The 25,904-nt window shown below is 33.5% G+C and overlaps 3 protein-coding genes across 5 annotated transcripts in view; all 3 read left to right on the top strand.

The window, feature by feature from the left end:
* Positions 1–25,904, top strand: part of alpha-Man-Ia (alpha-Mannosidase class I a) — a 236,157-nt gene that overhangs the window by 179,103 nt on the left and 31,150 nt on the right. The window lies entirely within an intron of this gene.
* LOC138181432 (odorant receptor 10-like) lies at positions 2,031–3,125 on the top strand (the record flags this gene model as incomplete). The annotated part of the gene is made up of 5 exons (XM_069116203.1): positions 2,031–2,143; positions 2,215–2,305; positions 2,505–2,653; positions 2,737–2,869; positions 2,943–3,125. Coding segments are annotated over 5 exons (537 nt in total), but the record flags the coding sequence as incomplete, so codon positions are not given.
* On the top strand, positions 8,764–15,220 carry LOC138181433 (uncharacterized). The gene is made up of 9 exons (XM_069116204.1): positions 8,764–8,845; positions 12,353–12,441; positions 12,621–12,738; positions 13,364–13,625; positions 14,199–14,315; positions 14,507–14,597; positions 14,673–14,818; positions 14,978–15,110; positions 15,170–15,220. The coding sequence occupies exons 1-9, from the start codon at positions 8,764–8,766 to the stop codon at positions 15,218–15,220; spliced, it is 1,089 nt and encodes a 362-aa protein (XP_068972305.1).

Here is a 25,904-nt window from a genome sequence, read left to right on the forward strand (position 1 = left end):
AAAACAGATTATATCAGAAAATATATGCACGCGCGTTCTCCGTACGCATCAGATGCAAATGATCTATGTTGAAATGCAAATATTTTGATGTGCTTTCACTTCGAGCGAAGAAAATAGACTGACGATGGTAAAGAAATATTTTTATCGCAGGCCGAAGGAAGTAAAAAAATATGAGAAGAAGAAAATTGTCACGAAGGATACTAGTCATTTCCCCCTTTCCCTGACCTATAATTATCTTATATGATAACTTATTAGATATTTAAGACCTGTATTTAGTCGAGTGACGGAAGAAAATCGATCGTTTGAGATATGAATAAATAATTCTGAAATTATAGTTCGTCGGGTTCATTTCGCTGAGAGTCAACAAATTTTTGCAATATTTTGCTGGAAAATCTTTAAGAGAGGTGGAAATAAACAAAATCGAAGGTGTAAATGATCAGTAGTTCTTGAACCATTGTACACGATGGTCGAAACACTGGCGTACTATAGTCTCAGCAAAACTCTCTTAAGAGGACTAGGACTTTGGCCGTATCACAACAAAAGATTTAAAGTTTTACAAAACAGTTTCATCAGCTTCAATTTATTTCTTTTTATAATGGCCCAGGTGCTGTAATTATTCTCTTATGTAATTTAACTTTCGTTTAACTTTCATATTTCCTTGAGTTAGATACAATAGCGAGAATATATACTAACTAATTACATTACGAAAAAGTTTATTTCTATTTTTTTTCCTTTAATATAGAACATAAAAATACATTACTTGTATTTTGAAACTCTATAAATCTCCATCGAGATTTCAAATGCTCAATAAAAAAATATATCAAATTTTCTTTTCGATCAATAATTACGAATTGGATAAAGTTGAATTTGATGCGAGAACTCCGCTATTTATCGTATATGTACACTTGTTGTTCAATCTTCTATTGTACAAAATTTCCATTCTTGTTACATAGAGCTGCACTATTTTCAGTGTTTTGTTTTCAAGACTAGGGAATTCATGTTGAAGAATGTGTCAACGCTAATCATGAGCTTTAGCTACTTCGTAAGGTACAATATAAATTGGTACCAACTTCCTGCAGTGAGTTTTCAAAAATACAATTAAATTATAATTTAAAGAACATTTTGCAAAAACGAACGTAAATATAGGCAAAGAAAATTATGGATAAAATAAAAGAGGACCTGGAAACGAAAAATGGCGAAGTACTTCAAATTATGAAGGATCATGCTTCTATAGGAAGACGTTACGGGATACGATTTTCGTGTAAGAAACATATTTTGATAAATTGACCGTAACGAATTAACGTATTTGGAAACGTTAAAGAATTGAACGTATGAAATAATATATTGCAAACTTTATAATTTTATGTATATGTTACAGTAATTATATATTTATCACTAATCTTCGTAATACTGTACCCCCTGTTAATCTGTATTCAAGATAGAAGTATGCCATTGAACCAAATTTGTTTCACAAAATTTTACGTAGCAACGGAATATCTAATGCTCGAAGAAAAATGCTTTTTGCTCACAGTTTTACATTCGTACTTATCGACAGTGATTTTTATAAATATTTTTCTGGCAACAGAGTCCTTAATGATTATGTGGCTACAACACGCTGTTAGCTTGTGCAAAATTACGAGGTATAACGAACAATAATTAATTGTTCAGTGCACTGTTTACCTGTTTGAGGTTGCTCGACACATCAGTAGTGATCAGTGTTTAATTTAAAAGCAACAGAACACATATATTAATATGAAAGAAAATATTTTTTAACTGATTTACAATAAGATTTTTAAAATATTATCACCGCTTTACTAATTTTCTATTTTGCACTAATTTACGATGTAATCTGCTTTTTTCTAGTTATATTAATATGAATATTTCAACAGGTGAAAATTCCGTCTTGCACTAGTTAATTAATTTTTTTGTATAAATACTTAATCTGTTCTATAAATTATATATACAAGAATATGCACATTATACATCATTTACATTTCTTACGTGTTTTAAATGCTGTTTATATTATTTAAATTTCCAGTTATTACGTAAGAGAAGCCACTCTCAGGAACGCAAAAAATCATTTTGATCGTAGAACTAAAGGGGACATAGCAAAAGTCGTATTCGCTCAGAGTAGAGCAATACAGTCAGTATGGCTTTATACTCATTTGTACCATTGTTGTAAGACCAGCTTATTAATTAGTTCCGTTCTCATAGATTTTTTCAAGAGTTGCAAAATAATAACGTATTAACATATGGCGTGATCCTTGTGTGTGTTGTCATTTCCCTAGGAATTAATTTATTTTGTGTGAGTAGTGCGTAAACTTCTATCTTTTGCACAACGATCTTTCGTTAATTTTCCATGGTCTCTGAAGCTGCACAACTTCGTAAATTTCTAGTAGAAATTTTATATTTTTTATTATTAATCCAGTTTCAATAATAAGAATATTCTTGTTCCATTAAATTATGGAATGCCAAGATCCGACATCGTTTTACTTATTTCCCAGTTATCGCAGTCCTTGCTTCCTTTATCCGAAATCGAGGGGGAAGCAATTACCTATTGTTTATTTATTATTTGCCAATTAATGTTTATGTTCTACATAAATAATATGTGTCAACAATTATTGGATTATTCCAACAATCTCCACACAGCAATGTAAGCATTTCATTTTTTGCTAACGAATTTACTAACTAAATTTAGAAAAAACGTTAAATGCTACTATTTTTTAATGTTTCTAGATTTCACACCAACTGGTATGAAACTTCTTTAACAACTCAAAAATTGGTTTTAAATATCATGTTGAGAAGCAGCAAACCATTCTTATTCAGTATCTCCGGTTTCTATGATGGAACACTGAATGGTTTTCTATCGGTATGTTATTTTTTAAATAATGCTCTCTTGTTGTTTGAATGCAACGTGGTTTATGGTTTACTTACACTTTTAGTTCTTAAAAGCATCGATATCGTATTTTATGATGATATCATCGATACAGTAGTGGGACTTTCATCAACGACGAAGTAGCGTGTAGCCGAAAATTGTGTTGAAATAACTGTATTAAAATGAATATTAAATTAAATAATTCATCGTAAATAACTTTTAATTGAACAATTAAATTTGTTGTGAAAAATTGCACATGTTCCTGAATTCATAATTAGATCCTTCCTTATCCTTATATTATTTGTTTACGTATATTTTCGAAACAAAGGATTTACTTAACTTGGCACTGTGACGAGCAAATTTAATCCAAAGTATTCTATCACTTCAATGACATATTTCTGTGAAAGTACTCACTGACGCACAAAGCAAGTTCAGCTACGTTGTAACACATAAAATGTCTGATACTTAACATATCATATTTCTGAATACTTAAAAAAATGCAGTTTCTGCATGTAAAAGTAAAAAAAAAAAGAAATTGAGGTGTTATATGGAAAAGGAAGATCTTCAAATTTAAAATGATGTATAAAATATGGTATAATGATATGTAGCTACAACAGGATAGAAATATTTCTTGAAAGAAATGTTTTGAACTCTTAACACACAATAAAGAAAACAGACTGAACGTGCTCGAGAAATATTTTCATCTCAGACTAAATTACGATATAAAGAACAAAATTTTTCAGAAGGAAGCTTCACATATCTCTTTTTTTACGACGTATAATTTAGTTAATAGCGGTACTCACATCTGGTGCACGTTCTCATTTTTCAATTGAATAGAACGGAATAATAAAATATCAATAAAAGGCAATAAACAAAAATAGATGAAGCAAGTATTGACACCAAAAGCCAGTCGAAAGAAACTAAGAACAGCAAACGATAATGCCAAAAAGCAGGAAGAAAATTATTATAAAATATATGATATCTCAATGAAAAATGAGAATAAACGAATAAGCGAAAAGTATCGTACTATTTGTTTATGTCAACGAATATAATTCCTTTCTGATCGTTCCTAATTGAAGCGTATCCAATAACAAACACCATAGAAAAGTGAATCCTACTTCTTTTCTCTTCGTCCAGGTAAAAGACACTGAAAACATCTCGGGTATATTTCTAACGCATACCCCTGTGACAAAAGCTCGCGAGAAACATAAAAGAAAATTATGAAACTTCCCCTTTTCAGTAACGTATAATTTCCTTAATAATACACTTTACATAGTCGCAAAGGGGCATCGAATCGATCGATAGCACAGTGTTTAAGTATGAATAATTAATCTTTAAATTGTAGATTATGCCACTCATTTGACTGCAAGAGGACAAAGTTTCATAATATTTGCGAAAATTTGTAGGAGGAAGATTGAAATGGGGTGCAAATATAGTCAATAGTGTTTCAATCCTTGCACACGATGGTTGAACCGGCAGCCTTTTATAAACGTAGCATTTTACTGCTATCGTGGGTAGGACTGTGGCCGTACAACAATACGAAGTTTAGATGGCTTCATAATAATATCATCTGCTTTATTTTTCTCTCTGTTGTAATTTCCCAGGTATAATTCCTGTTACGTCGTTTCTACTTTTCTGTGTAACAGTGATTTGAAATTTAAGGTATTTCAGTATCAGCTAATTAATGTATGATTGAAGTTTAAAGATTTAATTCCTATTTTTTAATTTATATAATGCATTAAAGACTGGCTGTATTTTTTATAAATCTTGTCATGGAATAATGGGACAAATTCTAATGAAAATTCTTAAGCTAAACTGATGAAAGTAACTTGTGACTCGTTATCTTGTTTAAATGGAAGAGATTCTGTGATATCTTTTAACTGGACCACAGCGTGTTAAAAAGTTTCTATAAATTATTAAGAAATAGATTCTATAAATTTCTAAATTTTATAAATTTTATATTTTATTTATTATTATATATATTTTTTTTAAATTAATAAACACTATTTTCCATAAATTTATTGAACAACATAAACGTTTTAAATAATAATTATATTTTATTTCATGAAATTTTTATTTAAAAGAGAAACTGCAATGTTTATATGTAACTTTCGTTATTTCCAGCTGTTTGCTCTCAAAACCGCAGAATTTACTCTATATGTCCTATCGAACAGACTGTTGCCTATCATACTATGCTCGTACGTGGTACTTAGATACAACATGTTCTGGTATCAAATCAACGTAGTGAGTCTCAAGAATTGTAGTTCACAAAGTATTATTTTTAATTTCTCGTATTTTCGTACAATAGACTTAGTTAATAATACGATATATTCGTCTTGTAATATGCCAACAATTTTCAGGAAGATTAGTGTCAAATATTTGTACAATGTATCCGATGTAACTCTGCTTGATTTTTAGAATTTTTTTAGAATACACAATTAATTTAAGGAGACTCTATAAATAAAAATGAAGCAGAGTCGGATCGAACATATACTTACGGAAATAAATTCTTTGTTTTTGAAGAATTCAACATTAATCGCGTACCTTACTAATGAAATTGAGAAATCTAGAAAAAATACAGTTGCTCAGTGCGATTTAAAAAAAGAAAGAAACCTGTAGAGTTGGTAGTGTTGGTAACGAACCTGTTAAATTAATGTTGGTAACGAACCTGTTAAATTAGTGTTGGTAACGAACCTGTTAAATTAGTGTTGGACAAACATGAACCAACGATCGGTAAATATAATGCGAGCACAATTATAAAATCCAGGTTATGGAATTAATGGAACAAGTAAAATACGACTGGAAGATGAACCAAGGCGAGCCTCTTAAGATTCTAAAGAAATACGCTGCATTAGGAAAACGTTTTTCAGTGGCATTAATTGGTAAGAAATTAATACGAAACGATAAAACACAAAATAATGTGTAACTCTACTCGATTGCAAATTTGTTACAGCATTAATATATCTAGGAGCATTTATCCCAATAACATGCCACATGTTTAGCTATATTCTGTGTATAATTGTATCCACGAACATAACTTGCCAGTATAAATTTCCAATAATTATGGAATACTTCGTCGATGAGAAGAAATATTCCTTTTTCATTATGTTGCATCAGTATTTTTTGTTAATCCTGGATGCTACTATACTAGCCGGCATAGAGACTTTAATGGTAACGTGGTTCCACCACGCTAGCAGTTTATTTGCGATCGTGAGGTAAAATTAAGAAATTAATTATCAAAGAGAAAAAATATAAATTACAGTTTGCTTTTTAGTAAATCCGATTAAAAAGAAAATTATGTTCAATCATTACCGGTATTCTTATTACTAGGCTACAGATGTTTGAGCAAATTGAAATTATTACGAAAAACTGAAAATGAAAAACTGAGATATTCTCTAAGTTCTACAATGTGCATTATATTTTTGATATTTATGTTGTATTTCTTTTATTTTTTATAAGTTTGATCATCTGCTTAAAGATAAGTTATCGTTCATAATTTGCAGTTATCATATTAAGAAAGCAGTTTTTGAAGATTGTGTTCAATCACACGTCTCACGAAAATATTTGAACAGAAATAGCAAAAGAAACGTAGAGAACGTGATAAATGCACACAGGAGAGCAATGGAGTTAGTATTTTCCTACCTTTATATGTCTGGTCACGATTCTTATACTTACAGTTTTCTATCTAATCGTTTTTATTTGTTACTAAAGGTACGCATACAATTTACGAGACAAATACATGTTTTCTTATGGTACTTTCATTCTATTCATTACCATATGTCTGAGCATTAATTTGTTTCTCGTGAGTAACATACTGTTCTTACTACTCATTAATAGAAGATAAGATATTTCAAAATTGAATGAAATTTTTGAAAAATGTCTATAAAAAAATGTGTATTTAAAACATTTATTATCACTGTTTTCTTATTCGATTATATTATATATACGAAACCACTTTCTTCCTACAAAAGAAACATGTTTTTCAGTTAACTCAATCAGCATTTTTATACAGAAATATCGAAGAAACGATTATCCACCTAGTTTTTCTCAGCTGCATGCTAACATGCATGGTTTTCTTCAATTATATGGTGCAGCTTACTTCAGATGCCGCTGATAGCATTGTTACAATCATGTGAGCTTCAAAAATATTTAAAAAATTCAATTAATAACAACGAAACAGTATAACAAATTTTTTAAATTACTACCTTACATTACTATTATAAATTCACAGATACAACACCAATTGGTACGAAGCATCCGTGCCTTTACAGAAACTGTTATTGATAATCATGATAAGGAGCATCAACAGTTTCACTTGCAATTTCTTCGGTTTCTACAGTGCCTCGATGGAAGGAGTTTCAATGGTACAACGTTTGCCAAATTTCATAAATCGTCCTCTCGTGTCGAGGCAATACCATCATTATCGCTGTCCTTGAAATCTATTTTTCAGATCTTGAGAAAGTCAGTTTCATATTTCATGGTGATGATGTCAATGAAGTGACAGTCCCTTCTCGTCCACAGATGTAATACCTAACTGATAGAAATTAGTAGCATTGATTTAGACGCGTAAAAAATGTATACAGAAACGCAAATGCTAAACATCAAACGTCACAATATCGTCAAATAATAATGAAATCACATTTAACAGAATTCTTTGATATAAACTCTTTATAAAAAACAATATTCTTTATTCTTTCGGGATGAAGTTCACGAAGTGAATGAAACCCGACGCATTGCCTTGATTCAACCCTAAGTTCACAGACAAACAACAAGACATACTAAGTATCTTATTAATAACAAAAGACTTACGAAGAAACGAAAAAAGAATTATGAAAAAGAGTGTCTCACTGTTTTCTCGAAATTGAATAGTTTTCGTAAAACAATCCTTTCGCTTCGGCAGTCCAGTTCGCCGAAGTACTGTCACTGAACGGAAACGCGCGCCAGAAATACGCACAGTGTGCGTGGTTGCTGTATATATGTTTCTCTAAGTCTTAAATAACAATAATTGTTGTAAGAACCGTATATGAAATATCGTTTCACTGTCAATGGATTTAATAGATTTTTTAACATGAAACAGTATATGATCGTTTGGATGTTTGAAATATATTGCGTAAAACGTTTTGATGTTGTTTCAACAATGAGTAACTTTGAGAAATGATTAATCCAATATGTCAATAAAATTAACGGCAAATTTTCTGCTGATAACGAAAAAATATATTATTGACTACAGATAGCACTTGTATATGCATCATTTGGATGCCGGATATATGGGGTGTCGAACTCGGGAGTCGTCGCGTGGTCACTGCCTATATGCGGCGCTCGTACCCACAGGTCATCTCGTGGATGCCGCCTATAAGTGGCACTCGAAGCGAAAGGGGTTAAATACGTTCTATAGACTATGTTTCACTCCTTGCAAGGAGCGTGGTATGAAAATGTCATAATTGACCTGTTATTAAGTTATATCCCGCAGGGAGGACTTGCTTATGTGAGTCTATGGGGGCTGGCAAACCCACGTTCCCGCAGTCAGGGAGGACCGTTGGGACAAGCGTCCCACTTACGTGAGTCCTCTATGTACACCGCAGGGAAGGTCGCCGGAAGTACGGTCACTTTCTCTCTACGTGGCCTTAGGTAGTAGCGCACCCACAATCCTGATGCCAAGGATGGGACCCTTGGGATAAGTTCCCGGGTACTTTGTACCTTGAGGCCCCCGCTTACGTGAGTCCCATCTGGAACTGCCGAGCACGGTTAGCAGGTCACCGGCCGGCAGTGACGTGGCCGTACATCCACACAATAGTCCCACCAATGACTAAGGATGGTACCACGGGGGTCGAGTAAAAGCTCGAAGGGAGTAGCGACCCCTCAGCTCGACCAATTATGGGTTTGGACTCATGGTGGCAGTGGTTGATGGCCAAGATGCTTTCAAGAGGGCCGATTTAGGGGGTATTGGCTCCCCCGAATGGCCTTCGGCGGGTGAGTAGCGTTCCACCTGCTCCGGAACCGTCTTGGAGAGACGGAAGGGCTTAAAAAGCGCCTCGTTCGACCTAAGACGAGCGACAGTCCCTGCTAGGCTTAGCTAATCCAGGTAGCAAGGTACTGGGTGACTTGTGCGCTGGTTGGGCCTAACCCCAACCCCTATGGCTCTAGGGGTACCCGGGTACTGTATAGCGATAAATTGCGCTCAGGAAAGCACCCGTTACCAAAGACGAGAATACTTGTTATTAAGTTATAGTCATAGGCTGTTGCCTGACACTCTGGAACGTCGAGGATTTTATCTTTTTATTTTCTTAGCTGGTGGAGATAGACTGAAGAAATAGAAAAATCGCGAGAATATTTTATTAGAAAAAAAGGAACGAACAGATGATAGAATGTTTTGTCTGCCGGAAATCGTAGAAGTGTTCAAGCTTTTCCAAGGGATGGACTACGCAGATAGTCATCACTATATAATATCTATCGAATTACTATACTCGCCTTAGGTATTTGACCGCTTCATCGTACGATATGCACAGAATTATGGAACGCTTTCGTCATTTTAATTTTATTGACTGGCACAATCGTCCAGGTATTTCATTTAATCGTTAGAATTCCTCTGATTGTTTGTCCGCAACCTATTCAGTATACTATACATTGTTTCTTTGTGTTAAATGAAATGTAGTCGTAAAGCAAAAAAGATAGAATCGTTGTCTTTCAGTTTCATATCAAAATTTTAAAGGGAGAGTTCAGATTCTAAAGATCAAGATTTTATTTGAATGTCAGTTAGCAGCATTCATCACGACGAAAATGAACATGAAAATGATTTAAACATTTTGGCACGGTTAATTGTTATTTTCAATTTCTTAATTCATATTATTTGACTTTCATACATTTCTAAGAAGTTTCTCGTTGTATTAGAGTCAATTATATATCAATATAGATAATATAGACTGCACTGAACGGGGGGCAACATCGATTGCATGGGGCTATGGGGGTAACGTCACAAATCGATAGCCATTTATGGATTGTACCTACAAACACAATAATGTTAGTGTTGGTTCTCCGTAGGCAGAATCGATTGTACATGCGAAAGAAATTGTATTTCTACGATGACATATGATTCGATCGAGTGCTTGTAACGTGTTTGTAGATAACTGTAACAAATGCTCTAAACGTTTTAAAAAATACATGCCCCTTCTTTGTTCCTCACGTGACCAACAAGGCGAACATGCATCTACGTTCTAGTCGTTGCGCAGCCGTTACTTGCAACTTTACGATACGTGCGCGCTGTGGAACAACCTCTTTTTTTTTAGTTTTTCTCCGCCACTTACAGAGGAACGGCAAAATTGGTCAGCTTCGATTTTCGCAAATTTTTTGCAAGTTGATAGTATAAAGGTTTCGATGAAACTGCAAAAAGGTTAACTACCACCTGATTTCAATGACTTTTGAATATCTTCCGCAGGTTCACAGATACATAAAATATATTTTAACAGAACACTATGTCGATGAAATAACGAACACTTGAAGTAAAAAGAGTATAAATTGGGGGCAGTCGCAAAAGCTGTAGAATGAAGACACCAGTTGGTAACACACGATTAATAAAACTTTCATTAACGCAGCCTTTTCATCGTGCCGCTGTTATGCACACTGTTTATGAATGTTCATTAAAGAAAGCATCTATTTTTCGAACCAGGAAACTATAATCAACTTTTTCACTTATAGCTTCCGTTACTGAATCCACTGGAGCGTATTGTTATTACCTGTTGCTTCGTAACTGCCTTGCATGTTAACGAAGCAGCGGATGATGCGTCGATAAAATACTATGATAATACAGTCACGTAGAATTAACATACTCTATATACAGTTTCATAGGTTATTTCAAAAATTGTGTTTACGCTGCTGTAAAGTGGAATAATTTAGTTTACTTTCCATTGAAACATTGGAGTAGGTATAGTATCACATATATACGCAGGTACTACGTAATGTGGCCGATGTATATTAAATAGATTGAATGATTCTTAGCTTTTGCACAAGCGGTATATATACATATAATTAAGTATAGTTCTAATTATAAAAGAGGTATATAAAAAAGGAGGAAAGAAAATTTAGAGATAACCAAATATCTCTCGACAGAGAAATATAATTACAATTACGGATCAAGCAAAAAATGTTACCTCTTTCCATGAACGTCATTTAAAATACGATTGCTATCTGTTACTTCGTACCATGCCTCTTGTGAATATAATATTGCAGAAAAAGTTCCTCCGCTGTAAGACTTGAAGCTGAAAGATTTCAAAAAATGAGCACAAAATGGAAATAAAAGATTACTTGAAGAGTAACATTCGCAAGAATAGGCTCAAGATAATATATCCTCTTATTCCAGGTACAACATGTTGACGTATAAATTAATGTTGCATGCATTGATATTTAACGATTCACAAGTTTCACTTACCAAATATCACTGTTATCATTACATGTTACAATCACTTTCCGAGACAAAAATAAAAATATTTATCGAGAAGGGAATTATAGAAAATTAGCTTGAAAATCGGTAATTTCACGCGTTACAAGATTACATTGTACTACTTTTTTTTATTTTCTGTATATATATTAAAAAATCTTTACAGAAATGTAAATAAAGAACACCGACACGTCAGAATATCCTCGCAGCAGATAGTGAAACCACATTTAGAATTTTCTAGCATAAGAGTGTATTAACATCCTCGGAACGTCCTTTCTCTATGAACTTCACGAACCTTATGAAGTTTGTTGTGCTACGTATAATCAACCCCAAGTTCAGAACAAAGTATACACCAACGCACGCCAATACGCATTAATAATAGAAAACTTGCGTGACGGTGGAAAAATATGGAAAAGAAATCCTTATTTTCCTACAGTTTAAAAATACTGTGCAAACTACCCTTACAGGCTTGCAACGTACGCATCATGAAATTACCATAATTGACCCTCACCCTTCTTATTAACTTATAGCTACTATTAAGCTATAGCTACTGTCCATCACTTGTCACTCAAAACTCCACCGTTATTATTTTTTTATATTCAGCCCTGTCTAGGAAATATGGAAAATATTCGAAAAATAAAGAAATTGCAGGAATATTTGATTAGGAGAAGAGAAAAGGGAAGAACCATAATCTGTTCAGCCAGACGCGTTCAGACTTTCAAAAAATGGACAACTTCGCAGGAAGTCACTATTACAGTCTCAATCGAATTTTCATATCTGCCATTGGTCTTTGGCCATTCAGTCGTACGATATATACGAAATTATTGAATGTTCTCATCGTTCTTTTTTTATTATTTGCCGTATTCGGTCAGGTATTTGTTTCAATTAGTACCATTCTTGCGATTGTTTGACTGTAATTTATTGCGTGGTTTCTTTTTTCCCCGTATTTCGTGAAATATAATTGCACGATAAAGTGGAATTCTTATTCTTCAATTTTATGATAAGCTGTCAGAATGAAGTGTATAAAGAATATATTTGTATCGCAGTTGGTGAAATTGATAACGGCAAAATTGAGTACGGCACTGAGATGGAGAGTAGTTTCCTGTATCGCGTATTCCTGCATTTTTGTCGTCAGGTACATCGGATACCTCTATTACATCAATGACGTAAGTTTAGTAAAATAGGAATGACCAATATCGCTTATCCACTTTTGTATTCGAATGAAGTAGATTTTTGACCGAAAGTATATTTTAAACAAACTATTGATTTAAAACGGCATCTTATGATACAAAACTGTGTACTTCTCAAATACAGGTAAAATGGATATTCCAAAGAATTACATACGATTGGAATTCGTTAAAAAATGAAGCAGAGCTGCGAATCATTCACGAATACAGTAAAACCATGAAAACACTATCAATCGCTTTTGGACGTAAGTCGAAACTCTCCATTCTACAATACTGGCTGAACTACTTTCAGTTTCGGGCAAAAATTTTTCAATTTTGACAGAAAATTCTTACTTATTATCAGTTATTTATTATTTTATTATTAACTATTTCTAAATTTCTTTTATAAAAGAAATCTTCAGTTTCATCCAGTTCTGATAATTAAGAATAATATTGTTTGTACTAACCGAAAAGTAATATTGATTTTCTTTATGGGCATGTAGCAACTAAATCTACAGGTCCATATCGATCTGTACGCGCATATGTAAATTCGGTTTATACGATGACAACGATCGAACGCCTGGACATGTTAGCTATAACAAGCATTTTTCTTTAAAAAAAAATTGTTTCTACACTGCCCTTTAAATCATAAAATGCTATTCATCTTCGTCTGAAAATGTCAACACTAATCACTTTATTGAATAATAGATGAATAGTATAATATTATATATAATATATAAATAATATAATATTATATAATATTATATAAGTAATAGAATAATGAATAGAATAAATAAATAAATAAGAGATTTTTTGCAACGTTTACAATAGTTGTCTGCACTTTGTTCTTAAATGTTAATGCAAATATTTTAATCAGAAACATTGTTACAGTGATTCTTGGTCCAACGATTCTAACATTCTTCTTGAAAACATTCAGTAATGAAATCTTGGATTTGTTAATTCCTTTGAATTACACGCGTCCACGGGTGCTGCCAGTGATGATGGAATATTTTATTGATCAGGAAAAATTTTTCTACTATATAGCTATTTACATCAATATTACTATTATTTTTGGAGCACTAAGTGTTTTCGTCACTGAAGTAAATTCCATGTCAATATTATATCATATTTGTGGACTGTTAAAAATTGTTTGGTAAGGAAATTTAATAACGTAATTAACACACTGAAAAATGAACCATTCTTTCTTTGTTATCCACATTGCACATATTTGTTTCCATATTAAACGAATAATAGCTAGAATAACTAGAATACAATATATATATAAACTTATCTGGGATCAATATTTTTCTACAATTGTCATTTATCAGTACTGTATATATCTTGGACTGTATCCAATATCTGTATTGAAAACTATCTTTTATCAGGTATTGATGTTATCGTGATGATAACATGAGATCACTTCATCCTAGTTCGTCTTACGAATTACCTTTTACGTTAAAATATTGCGGAAATCAAATAACCGCGTTATTACCGACGTATTATACTTATTGATTTTAATATTGAAGATAATACGTTTACTTGGAATAAATATCAAAGTCAATAATATACATTACATTTGTGCAGTCATTATCACATCGTTTAGTATCATAAAACTAATTACTTTCTTACATGAATGAAAATTGCGCGAATTATTTTTAATTAAGCTATTAATTGATTATACTCATAATTTCTTTTAGTTTTTTATTCACTGTACGTTGTTCCGCAGCTACCGCATAAATCACATATATGTTTCAAAGATACCAGGAGTCTCTCCTGCGCAAAGGAGTATGATAATTCACAAACAAGTAATCTCAATTGTGAAATTACACACAACAATCAAGCAGTTAGTATTCCAATATCATTTCAAACAAAATTTCGAAGGCAAAATAATTTGTCAAGAGTCGGTGTTTTTTCTTTTTCATTTTTTCTAACATTAGTTTATCTTATTCGCACAATTAATTCACACAAGTTATTATTTTAGTTGTTCTTAATTCCAGAACAATCTAAAAGTAACAAATATTTCCTTTTTTAAAGTTATATCGATTTTATACAAGTAAAGGTAATGCCATTGTACGACATTTTTTGCGTTTTCGGTCTGATTACGTTCATTCTTGCTCTCTTTCAAGTGAGTATCACACGCTTGGACGAAATTCCATTAGTTAACAATTATCGTTGATTGACAAATCCTTCTTTGTCTCAGTTTGCGAAAGCAATGTCAGCCAGAAACGACATGGAGGAGTTGTTGGCATCATTATGTACTGTAATTACTTCTATACTTTACGCTTTTACCGTCATTCATTTTGCCCAAAAACTGACAGATCATAGCTCCGATATTTTTCAGCATTTGTAAGTAGCGTGTATGTACCTAATTCACACTGACACATTAAAAATACACCACTTCCAAATATTATACTACTTTCGTTGTTTGTATGATATGTATAATTGCAAATATAAATATGTTACAACGTTTAATGATATATCATTATTATAATAAAATACTTGTAGATACAATATCGAATGGTACGATCTGCCAGTGATGGATCAAAAAATAGTACTCTTTCTCATGCGAAACAGTCTAAAGGATCTTACTTTTATTATTGGTGGTGTTATAGTTGCGTCTCATGATATGTTTACAATGGTAACTATGCTATGAATATACTTGATTTCTTCATATATACTGAAACTGACTTTTTTTAGTATGTTCGAACAGCCTTTTCGTATTTCATGGTTGTTTATTCCTTTGATTAAAATGCTTATCAATTTCTCATCATCTGTCTGCGGAAAACTGGCCGCATATAAATATTTTCGACTGAAAAGTTTATTCTATAAAATAATAGAACAAGCTCTTTTCACAGGATATGTTTGTATTATTTTAATTTTTATCTCACTGATATCTTTATTGCAAGACATATGTGTGTGATGTGATAATGTTGTAATGATAATTCAATTAAATATACGTTGCTAAAGTAGAACAAAATTTCAATAAATATACGAAGTACGAGCATGAATGGAAGTTTTAAAATAGAAACACCTGTTAATTACACATTCCCTTCCTGTCACCTTTGCACCGCTATTTTACACCATATTCCTGAATGTTCATAAGAAAACCATCTGTTTCCCTCATTAGAGTACTATAATCTACAATGTTCAATTATTGTTTCCACCTACATCCATTCGCCACAGTGTGTTGCTATTACCTTCTGATATAGAAATATTAATACTGTGCATGTCAACGAAAAGATGGAGCATTTTACAATATATGATACAATTTGGATCGAGAATCGTTCAATTCTAGCGGTAAAGTGTCCTCTACGTGTAGTTGCACGAACATGAACTATACCAGGAACGACTATATAATACTTGAAATTTATTAAAACTGATCGATTATAAAGTTACATATTACAAAGTTACGAAGGCTTTTCTTTATCGTAATACCATTAAATGGCAACATTTTCCAGGTAAAATTAAATATTAGATAGACTTATAATTTCTTCAAAATATCCGTTTTTATTGACGAATGTTAATGGATACCGAAAAGAACTAGTAATTTAATTTTCCTCTGATTCAATAAACTAATTAACGTTTTGATAATGTAATAATTATTCAACTTAATAATTATAGTATTAATGCACTTCAATTCTATTTCACAACCAATTTTATTTTTCACAATTTTATTATTTCACAACCAAAGTTATTTTTATTCCAGAATGAGAATATGTAAGCATAAGAATAAATAGGATTGGAAGATGTCTAAGAACGTGATGAAAATAATAAGAAAATCGTTCAGAAATCTTGAAATCAACGATATTCGCAAGCAAAGGACATATGAAATCCTGATAAAGAAGATATCTAATTCGAAGATGTAAATTACGCCATTGTATAATCGTGAAATGTGGTAAGAATCCGAAGACGTAAGAATTGAGACTTATGAAATGCAAATTCACATCGCTGTTTATTACAGGTAAAATATATTAGTTCATAAATGAACGTAGTTATCGTATCACGTAGATATTACACTTTGAACAGCTCGTAATCTGCCTTTATCAGATATAAATTTCGCTATTATTATCGTAAATGATCACAAGTATTCATAAACAGAGAACGAAACTTATATCCACGAACATAACTCACGATCAGCAAACTCTGTTACACGAATAAAATAGACAAGAGGCAAATATTCTTGATAATTCCGAATATAATGAATAATTTTAGCCTTTTTACTATTTTGCCAAATATTTACCATGAAAAATTCAGGGATGTTACGTTCAGTATGATATCGATCCGGTTTAAATTCTCCTTTTTGTTTTCTAAGTGGCCTTTTGGTTACCGTTCGGAAACAATTTCAAGCATTGACCAAGCTGAAAGATTCGAAGGTGCGGGGACTATCCAGCTCATTGACAGGGAAACGATCGCCGGTATTCTCAGATTCAAAGCGCAAAAGTGCCTCGGCTCGTGAATAGAAATGAACTGAACCTGGAAGTCGTTACCGCGAGGCTGATGGTATTCCTTTGCCTTCGATCAGTCCTATCCGAGATTACTCCTTTCACCAGTGAATATTCCAATTCTTTTTTCCTGTCCTTTCTTGGATACTCCCCTAGCTAGAGCGAAGTTTGAACATCCAGTAATATTTTCCTGTTCGAAACGTTCCTTGTTTCATTCTCCTTCAACTTTTGTGGCATGGGTGAAATATTTTTCTGCAGAAGTAACGATAAAAAAATAGTAAGATGATGATCTGCAAGATCGTAAAATGACAGAAACTAAATTTAGTAGAAGTTAAGTGGACTCATTAAATAAGAAACTGTTTCGTTGTTTATTGTTTGAAACGAATTATCGAATTTTCTATGTGTTGCATGGAATTCGTGTGTTGATTCGTTTCATTAAAAATTCCAAATCTTAATCGTATCGTACTGTTCGTTGTTTAAAAGTTTACATTACTTCGACAAACTTATTGAACTTTCTATACCCAACCAAGTACCGTGTGAATTGTATGTAACCAACGAAGAATCCAATTAAACCAAACTCGTCACGCTATCTGTAACACAAATTTCAATTTAACCATCTTCGGCAAATTCCCAATCTCGATTTCACCCTCGAAACTCTAAACTACGAATTGTTACGATCGAATTGGCTATACCGCAATACAACGAGACTCGTAGCATCACGCGGGCTCATTAAAATGAGAAAAAGAGGCTCGCAACGACCTAAAGCGAGAAGCGAATCTACCCGAGCGGACTTGGTCTCGATAAGAGATCAGAAGTTTTCGAGCCCTCTCATCGCTGCGAAGGAGGCGCGGCAAAAAATGAAATCGCGTCGGAATCTGGCCGAACGCGAAAGAAACCACGCAGCGGCGTGAAATTACAAGCGTCTGGTCCGTCAACCTTGTACGATCTTCGACGAAATAGGGAAGCAATTGGCGAGAAACGAAGCGTGAAGCGTCTGCTCGGTAATCAGCGGACGAGCCCATGACCGTAGATCGGCTTGGTCGATCGCGAGAGATCACGCGGTCAATTTGTGCGAGTAACTAGACTTTCTTCGACGAAGAACAAGAAACGAACGGCTACGTGGATGAAACGATAGATGGATGGCGAAAGGGTACGTTACCTTGGACCCGCTACCGAATCGACCCTCTTATCTAAAACGCGAATATAACGTCTCTATCTAGTCACTACCACCCTCTCGTTTGGTCGACTGTTCCCTATTATCGCTCAGAGCGCGAACTTACCATGGTCGTAGTTCCAAACACGTGAAAGGGAATTATTCCAAGCAGCGTCGCACCTTTAGGTTGGTCTTCGTCGAAAGAAATCACTGGCCCATTCTTGCGGTCGTTTGCTGATACATAGTTTGGATTCGGAGCTTGGTGAACGTTTTATTGTTCCGGTTTCTCGATTCTTTTACACGGAGGATAGAGCAAGATGGGAGATATAAGAGTATTTTCATAAATATAAGAATATTTCAGACTTTATACTGTAATTGTCTTCTTTTCTTCTTTTCTTTTTCTTACACTTTCGAGGTGGATTTTTATTTTAACAATGAACGTAGTGCTATCATAGGAACTATAATATACTGAAGTTTGAGAATTAGGTTAATTGTAGTTTTTTAAATGGGATATGTAATTTCATTTGTAACAAGAACTTATCATGCAACACATCAAGTTTTAGGTATCCCTACAACAGGTGCTATGTCATAAAGGAAAATTATTTATATCTCGAGAAAGAAAAAATTCGTATGTTTGTATGATATTTTCCATTCTTAGAGTGTGTAGAATATGACACCGAAATTTCACTACCTTAAATATTCTGTCGCATTTATATCTAGCGTATTATGCAACGTTCTCTCTTTCAAAAACTGATCCAATTTTGGTACCGCCGGCATCGCTCCAAGGGAGTCGTAAAGGGATGAAGTGGAAAGAGAAAACGAGAGGAAAAATGGGGGAAAGCTGAAAAAAACCACGACGCACCTGTCCCGCAAAGTTGTTCGCATTAATTCGAACTAATCTCGTAAGATCGTAAGGAACAATGTTACTCAGGAGCTTCTCATAGCGGTGCTCTCTTCTTCGACGTAAAAAGAGTGCCTAGATAGGATGCGAAGCTCGTTTCACCGTAATTTCACTTCCATCTCTAATCTTTACTATTTTTTCAAAGGTGAATGCATATGTTCAATAAATAGTTTAACTTATTAGAAAAATGGTGAGATTGGTTATTTTATACCTCAAATCGTAAACTTGATAACAGATAACGAGGAAGGTTTACGATTAGTTGGAATATGTTACAGAACTAACGAATAATCGACGAGATAATTTAAAAAATCAGCTTCTATGCTGTTAGTCTTTTATTAAAACAAAGATAAATTACTATAATCTACTGATTATGCAGGATACGATCGAAAATTATATACAATCGGGCACGAGGTGATTTCTTATGAAAAAAGATAAGAACAAAATATACAATAAGATTTTTTCCTCCAAACTTTAGCTTTCGAGAAATTCTAGATACGAAAATAAGTAAAAGCTTCCACTTACTTCCACGCGTGGAATAACCTCCTGCCTATTGTTTAGTCCCGTCCAGTCCGGAATTCGCCGTGTTCAAGTATACTTGATAAATTTCAACACGAAACAAACATTGTTCTTTTATGAAATTCGATTTCCTCGGAAACTAAGCCTCGGACGAAAAAATTGTACTGTGCATCTTTTCCTATTTTTTCATAGCGAATCACCTCGTGCCCGCTGTATACGTTTTAATCGATTCAATTAATGTAATCGTTAATTCGTCGCTTATTTTTATCCAAATATTGTTACTACAAATACCAAAATACCCCTCGCGTACTTACGAGAGGTATCGTACATGGAATAATGGTAACAGGTTCGAAGACAAGGGGTGGAAAAGTGGAGCATGCGAAATCCGCGTCGAAACTTGTTACTCACGAAAGTGCTTCCGTGACTATCTGCAGGCCTCGTATCAGGGTTTTACAAGTGGCTGGGAAACACGCGAGTGCTTTTCGCTGTGCGAATCGCCGTTTCGTGAACGACCATCCTCTGCTAATCATATCCACGTGATCCGTCTAAGAACTGGTCGTTACATCCTTTGGAAACTCTGTTGAAGAATATTGTTTTCTGCTCGCATCTTTTTGCTCACGTGAAGATTTCTCTCTCAGGAAGTGATGTTAAATAGGAAAAATTGATAAAGATAGAAATGGGAAAGAGGAATTGTTGGAAAACGACGTTAAATTAATTTCGTTTTGTTACACTCATTCTTTCGCGTTTCATGCTTAGTGTACACTCTATATATAACATTGTATATGTATTAGGTTGTTGGAAAAGTTTCTTTCGTTTTATGAGGAAATAATAGACGCGCAACGTTTTTTGTTTTATATTATTTTGTCGAATGACGTGCAATACATTTTGTTATGTTGAGATAAACACCGCAACATTTCACAGACTTGGTTTCACGTTTATATGAAAGTGCATTTTTCTAAAAAAACACGTTTACTAAAGAAAGACTCTTTTCGGACAACCTAATATATATTGTTGATTATTTAAACGATAGATCTGTTTGTTTTCAACAAAACTGGCCTTAGAATCTAATGTAATATGTTTTCGCAGTTTTTTTTTTTTTTTACAAAGCCATCTGAAAAGATGTGTTTTTACTGTAAATTATTAATCGGTGAATTCATCGCACAGATTTCTAATCTCATAAATATAATAATAGTTTCTTCGTTTATAGATCTATTTTTATCGTGTCGTTCATTTTAAAAATCATTTACATTGTATATAATAATAGTAACGATCGTAATAATCGTTGTAGTGATAGTATATTTTTCGTTGAATGTTCTGTACTTTAAAAAGTAAAGTGGAGAGGAAGTAGAGTAGAAAGAGATAACTTGAGAGGCAAGTCTTAGGTTAAAGAAGGAAGTATAAAAACGCAGAGAAACTTGGAAGAATAAAAGGTAATATAATGAGCCTGGTCGACGAACGAAAGCTTGACCATTAGAAACAGGATATAGGAAAATAAACTGAAAATATGTGGAGAAAATATAAAGGTGCAACCGTAGAGACTTAGCCGAGTTGTCAAATATGTATGAACACTAGGCTCATGCAAAATCGTGAGAGATGTAGATGAAAAATGGAGGGGGAGATTCGGTGAAGCCTGTGTGAGAATATAAACGAGAAGAACGTGACCGTAGAAAAAATGTAATAATAGGATAATAGGGTGTAATAAAAGAAATAAAGAATTTCGTATTTTCCAGCTTTGAAGCATTAATTTTTAAAGCTACTTCAATTCCTTCAACATAAATTTTATTACGCTAAAAAATATTCGCGTAATAATGTATAATAAATACCATCGAATATTTTTTTGGAAACTAACTCGTTCATAGATTGCACAGAAATGTATTATTTACAATTGTCGATTATTTTTCTTTTACTGAATACTTTCGTTTTTTTTTTTTTTTTGAATACTTTTTTTTCGAAATCACTTCATTTATCCATTTCTCAAATATCTACAATATCATAATCGAGAACTACTTTTCTTTAAAGTGAAAATAGGTTTACAAATATTACAGTAAGAAACGATAAAGCGATTAATATTTCAGTGTGGTAATAATGTTTGTGAAAAGAGATAACTAAGAATAAGATGTTATAGAAACAATTATAAAATGTTCAACATTTCGGTAGAATAATAAAATTCCACTGAAAAGAAATTACTAAGGATAAAATGACACAATGGGCACTCTTAGGGTAGCCGCTTTTCGAGATGTCGCCGGTTCTCCATCTTTGCAGAGACAAGAGCAGACCGTCTTTTCGTGTCGAGTGGCCGAGCTTGAAACTTTATTAAGAAGGTCGAATATCTTCGAAAAAGAGCAAATGCTCGGTTATTACACCTAAGTATATCTCTGCGAGCCGTGCTTCCCAGGATGCTTGCCCATTTTTTCCCGTTTTTTTTTTGTTTTAATACACTATTATTGCCTCGTCGTTATTGCCACACGATGCAATATCAAGCCGCTCATATAACGCTATGCTACTTGCAGCCACTTTCACGATACAAAATTAATTCCATGTCAGATTTAAACTTTGGCCTTGTTCGTGTTGTATTCCGTCGACGTGCACACGACTCAGTTTCTCTTTCTCATACTTATGTATCCTATAAAATTCCAGTACTTCGCTCGTAAGAATTAAACACGAAAGAACGATACATATAAAATATTCAAACTCAATTTTGTAAAGCTTTTTTAATTATTCATATTTCTGTATAGAAGAAAGATTGAACGGTCCCTTGGAATAACATTTCGTAGACATAATATTAAAAACAGGATACCAAAGTATAAATCGATTGAAAAAGAAATTACAAATAAAACATTCACGAGATATGAGAGAAATAGAAATTTTCTAACCATCCTTCCTTCAGACAAACTTTTTAGTACTAGGAAAGCACGATTCGGAGATGTTAAAGATCTATGAAAAAAAAAACAAACTTAACAAAGTCCTCGTATAGAAACCTGCAAGAGCATTTCATTTTAAACTTACGCGTGATCATTTCCAAATTTTTCCATCGCCTGTCGCTCTCATTTCTCCGGATTTCAAAATCCGAAGCGTTCATAGTTATGATCTCACGTCATCCAAATTGATTTTCACGGAATGTCGCGACATTTTTTCGCGCCGTGGATGTTCGTGAATCGTTAAGGGGCTGCTCACGTATCTCATAGTTAAGGTACCATTGGAGAGCGCGTTCCGTGGGTGCAATATTGGCCAGGGACCAATTTCGACTCGACTCACCACCTGATCCACCTCTCTAGTCGTAGTTCTTTTAAAGCAGCGCCTCGTCCATGGCCATCGACTTGATTTCTTCCACTATGCGTCCTTCGTTTCTTCCGTCCTCGAGTAGGCGAGCGTCCTCGAGACAACGACGGTGCAATAATCATCGCCGTTCCATTTTACTATCCGTGAACCGAGACACAGTGTGGTCGTTCAACGAACGACCCTGAATAAACGGAGTAAGGAACTGCTGGAAAAATCTCCTGCAATGATACTCTTCCTGCAACGAGATTTCTTCTTTCGGGAAATTAGGCGGACATGTTTGGAGACTGCAACTGAGAGCGTCGTTAACTCTGGGAACTACCGAAACTATCAAAATGAATTCTTTTGTTTTTGTTTTTTTTTTTTTTTTTGTTTTTAGGATTAATATTATAAGATCGTGTAGAAAAGGTAAAATTAATCTTGACTTCTATTGAGATCAGAACTCGATTATGCCGAACTATGAGCGTTGAAAATACGAAAAGCAGATCTTTTTGCATGGGAGAATACTTTTGAGAAAAGCCTCGTCGTTTTACGGAAATTCGTTTCTCCCATTGCAAGAATTAACTTTAAACTCTCTTGTGACCGAATGGAAGAGAATTTTGAGAAAAAGAGGAAATCGCATTGAGACATGATTAACTTCAAGCTAATTTGAAATCGGATGCAGCGTCGTTTAAAATACAGGCAATAAATCCTCGTACTTATAGCGATATATTATTTATCTAAAATTTCACTGTTTTACTAAATGTCGTTTCCTCTATTACAAAACGATCTTCAGCTTTCTCTCGTAATGCTTCATAATCTTTGTGAATTAGAAAAGAAATAAAATAGCATAAAACGTGAGATTGTTCTTAGAATCAGGTATGCTTCGGTGTTACGCGCGAATGAAAAATATCGTAGTTGGAGCAAGTTCGCGATGATGCACTTAGAAATGGCAGGAACAATGCGATAGCCCGGTTTGTGTGGTTTTAACGTCGTGCAGATCGCGTTGCAAGTCTTGCCGTAAGGAACAACCTCAAGCACATTGTTGTAAACTAAAACCGTTCCCGATCCCGTACATTCTCGTGAATACGAAGATTAAAAAATAGAGGACGCGGTGATAACAGGATTACCTTTCCCTTTCTCTTCCTCCACTCATTCTCATGCAAACCCGTTTATGGTCGCCTATAGGCTACGGTTTTAGCTGAATATTCTCCGTTTTTCCCAAAGTAGTATGTGTCACGATACTTGACGTGTCTAAAATCTTGACAGCGATAGATTAAGAGGGACGATCGTCAAAATCTTTAATTTATGAAAGACAGGAGAATCTGAAGAAATAAAATCTTCTCGGCGAAAGAATTTCATTTCTCTGGACAATTATTTGAGAGTTTCAGTTTTGGTCGTAATTAGAAAGAAGAATTTAGATCGCAAGTATTTTAGGGGAAAGCTTTATTGCAGAAAGCTTTGGTCGAAGAAAAATGTGGAATTCAAACATTAGATTAGCAAGCTTTATTCCTGAAAGCTTTAGAAGACGGATATGGTTCGAATTTGAATATTCAATTAAAAAGCTTTATTTGAATATCCAGTTAAAAAATTGTACTCTTGCAAACTTCGGCCAAAGAGAATGATTTTTATTTAATTATTCAATTTGAAACTTTACTCTTTAAAGCGCTGATGAAAGGGAAACATCTGTATTCGAATATTTCGTTTAAATACTCTAACTATGGACGAAAATCGGGGACAAAAATTTGTATTAAGACGTTCAATTAAAGAATCTTCATCTTTGGTAACACCAATCAAGAAAAGTTGCGCATTCGAATATTCGCCAGATTAATATTTATATCGCAATAGTTTAGTTAATAAAATACCAACTAATTTAAAAAATATAAAAAATAAGAAACCATATCGAAAACGTGAATTCCTATAGATAAAAATTAATAGAATATTTCTCCTCGAACTCTTCAAGACAGAAGAAACTTGAAATTCGTATAACATAATCATCGATATTAATTAAACGATTCGTCCTTTGGTCAAACTAAGAGCAAGTCGTAGAGAAAAGAACGAATGGAAAGAAAATAACACGAAACAGTTTGATTGGTATACGATATCAGGTTTCCAATCGACATAACACGTTTGGAATGTATTAATTGGAATGGAAGGAAGGGATTTAAAAGAGCTCTCCAGCACGAATTTATGAGAGAAGTTATTTTTTAATTTAATTCACGCCGCTCGCTCGCTCCCTGGTCGAAGGTTTCGAACGAATGGTAATCAAAATAATTGAAAAGTTACCCGTCGATCTATATTATTGCATTTTAATTGCCAAATGGAATACCATGAAAGGATACAAAGCTTCGTGCACGTACATTAGCCTCTATGGCGACTTTACGATGGCAATATTTCGAACCAGAGTTTCATTAAATTTATTATTTAATTATATCCTACATTGTGGTAATTAAAATTAAAAGCTATAGTTAGATTCATAATTGAATTACGTATAATATAACTGAAGAACTTCGCTACCTATTATAATAGAGATGATCTCCTTCAAATATTTTGAAATTCAAGTATTTGTAAATTTAAATATACAGGCAATCCTTGGATAACACGATACTTGTGCGATATAATAAAATGACGATATCATTATTGTATCGACACATAAGTGGTTTACAAAAGTATTTACTATGGAAATCTTTTATGTATTAGGTTGTCCGAAAAGTTTCTTTCGTTTCATAAGGTGATAATAGATGAGCAATAATTTCTATTTTATATCATTTTATTGAATTAGGTATGATCCATTTCGTTCTATTTTTATTATTATGTTCGTGCATAATTCAATAAACTAATATAAAACAAAGAACATTGTGCGTCTATTATTTCCTTATAAAACGAAAGAAACTTTTCATATACCTAATACATATTGTATAAGAAAAACATTTTTCTAATACGATTACGATAGTCGAGTCTCGCTATAGTGCTAATAAAATTTGAAAATGTTTAATACAGCACACATTATAGAAGATTTCTGTAGACATTCTCAAGTGAGTCACTGTGCTTATCAGTGTCATTAAGTTTTGAAATACATATAAAGACTTAAATATCAGAAAGATATGAATTAAATTGAAATCTCGATTTAAAATATTATTCAAGATATTACTAATTTTACAAATT

Source organism: Bombus flavifrons, chromosome 7, assembly GCF_040668555.2.
Source record: "Bombus flavifrons isolate JBK064 chromosome 7, iyBomFlav1_principal, whole genome shotgun sequence".
In the NCBI taxonomy this organism is placed as follows: Eukaryota; Metazoa; Arthropoda; class Insecta; order Hymenoptera; family Apidae; genus Bombus; species Bombus flavifrons.

Bases quoted from the DNA above. Each gene is read 5' to 3' on its own strand.
- LOC138181433 (XM_069116204.1), top strand. From the start codon at position 8,764: ATGGTGGCAGTGGTTGATGGCCAAGATGCTTTCAAGAGGGCCGATTTA. The intron at 8,846-12,352 runs GTGAGTAGCGTT...TTTGTATCGCAG, and splicing joins CCCCGAATGGCCTTCGGCGG to TTGGTGAAATTGATAACGGC. The intron at 14,316-14,506 runs GTTAGTATTCCA...CCTTTTTTAAAG, and splicing joins TTACACACAACAATCAAGCA to TTATATCGATTTTATACAAG.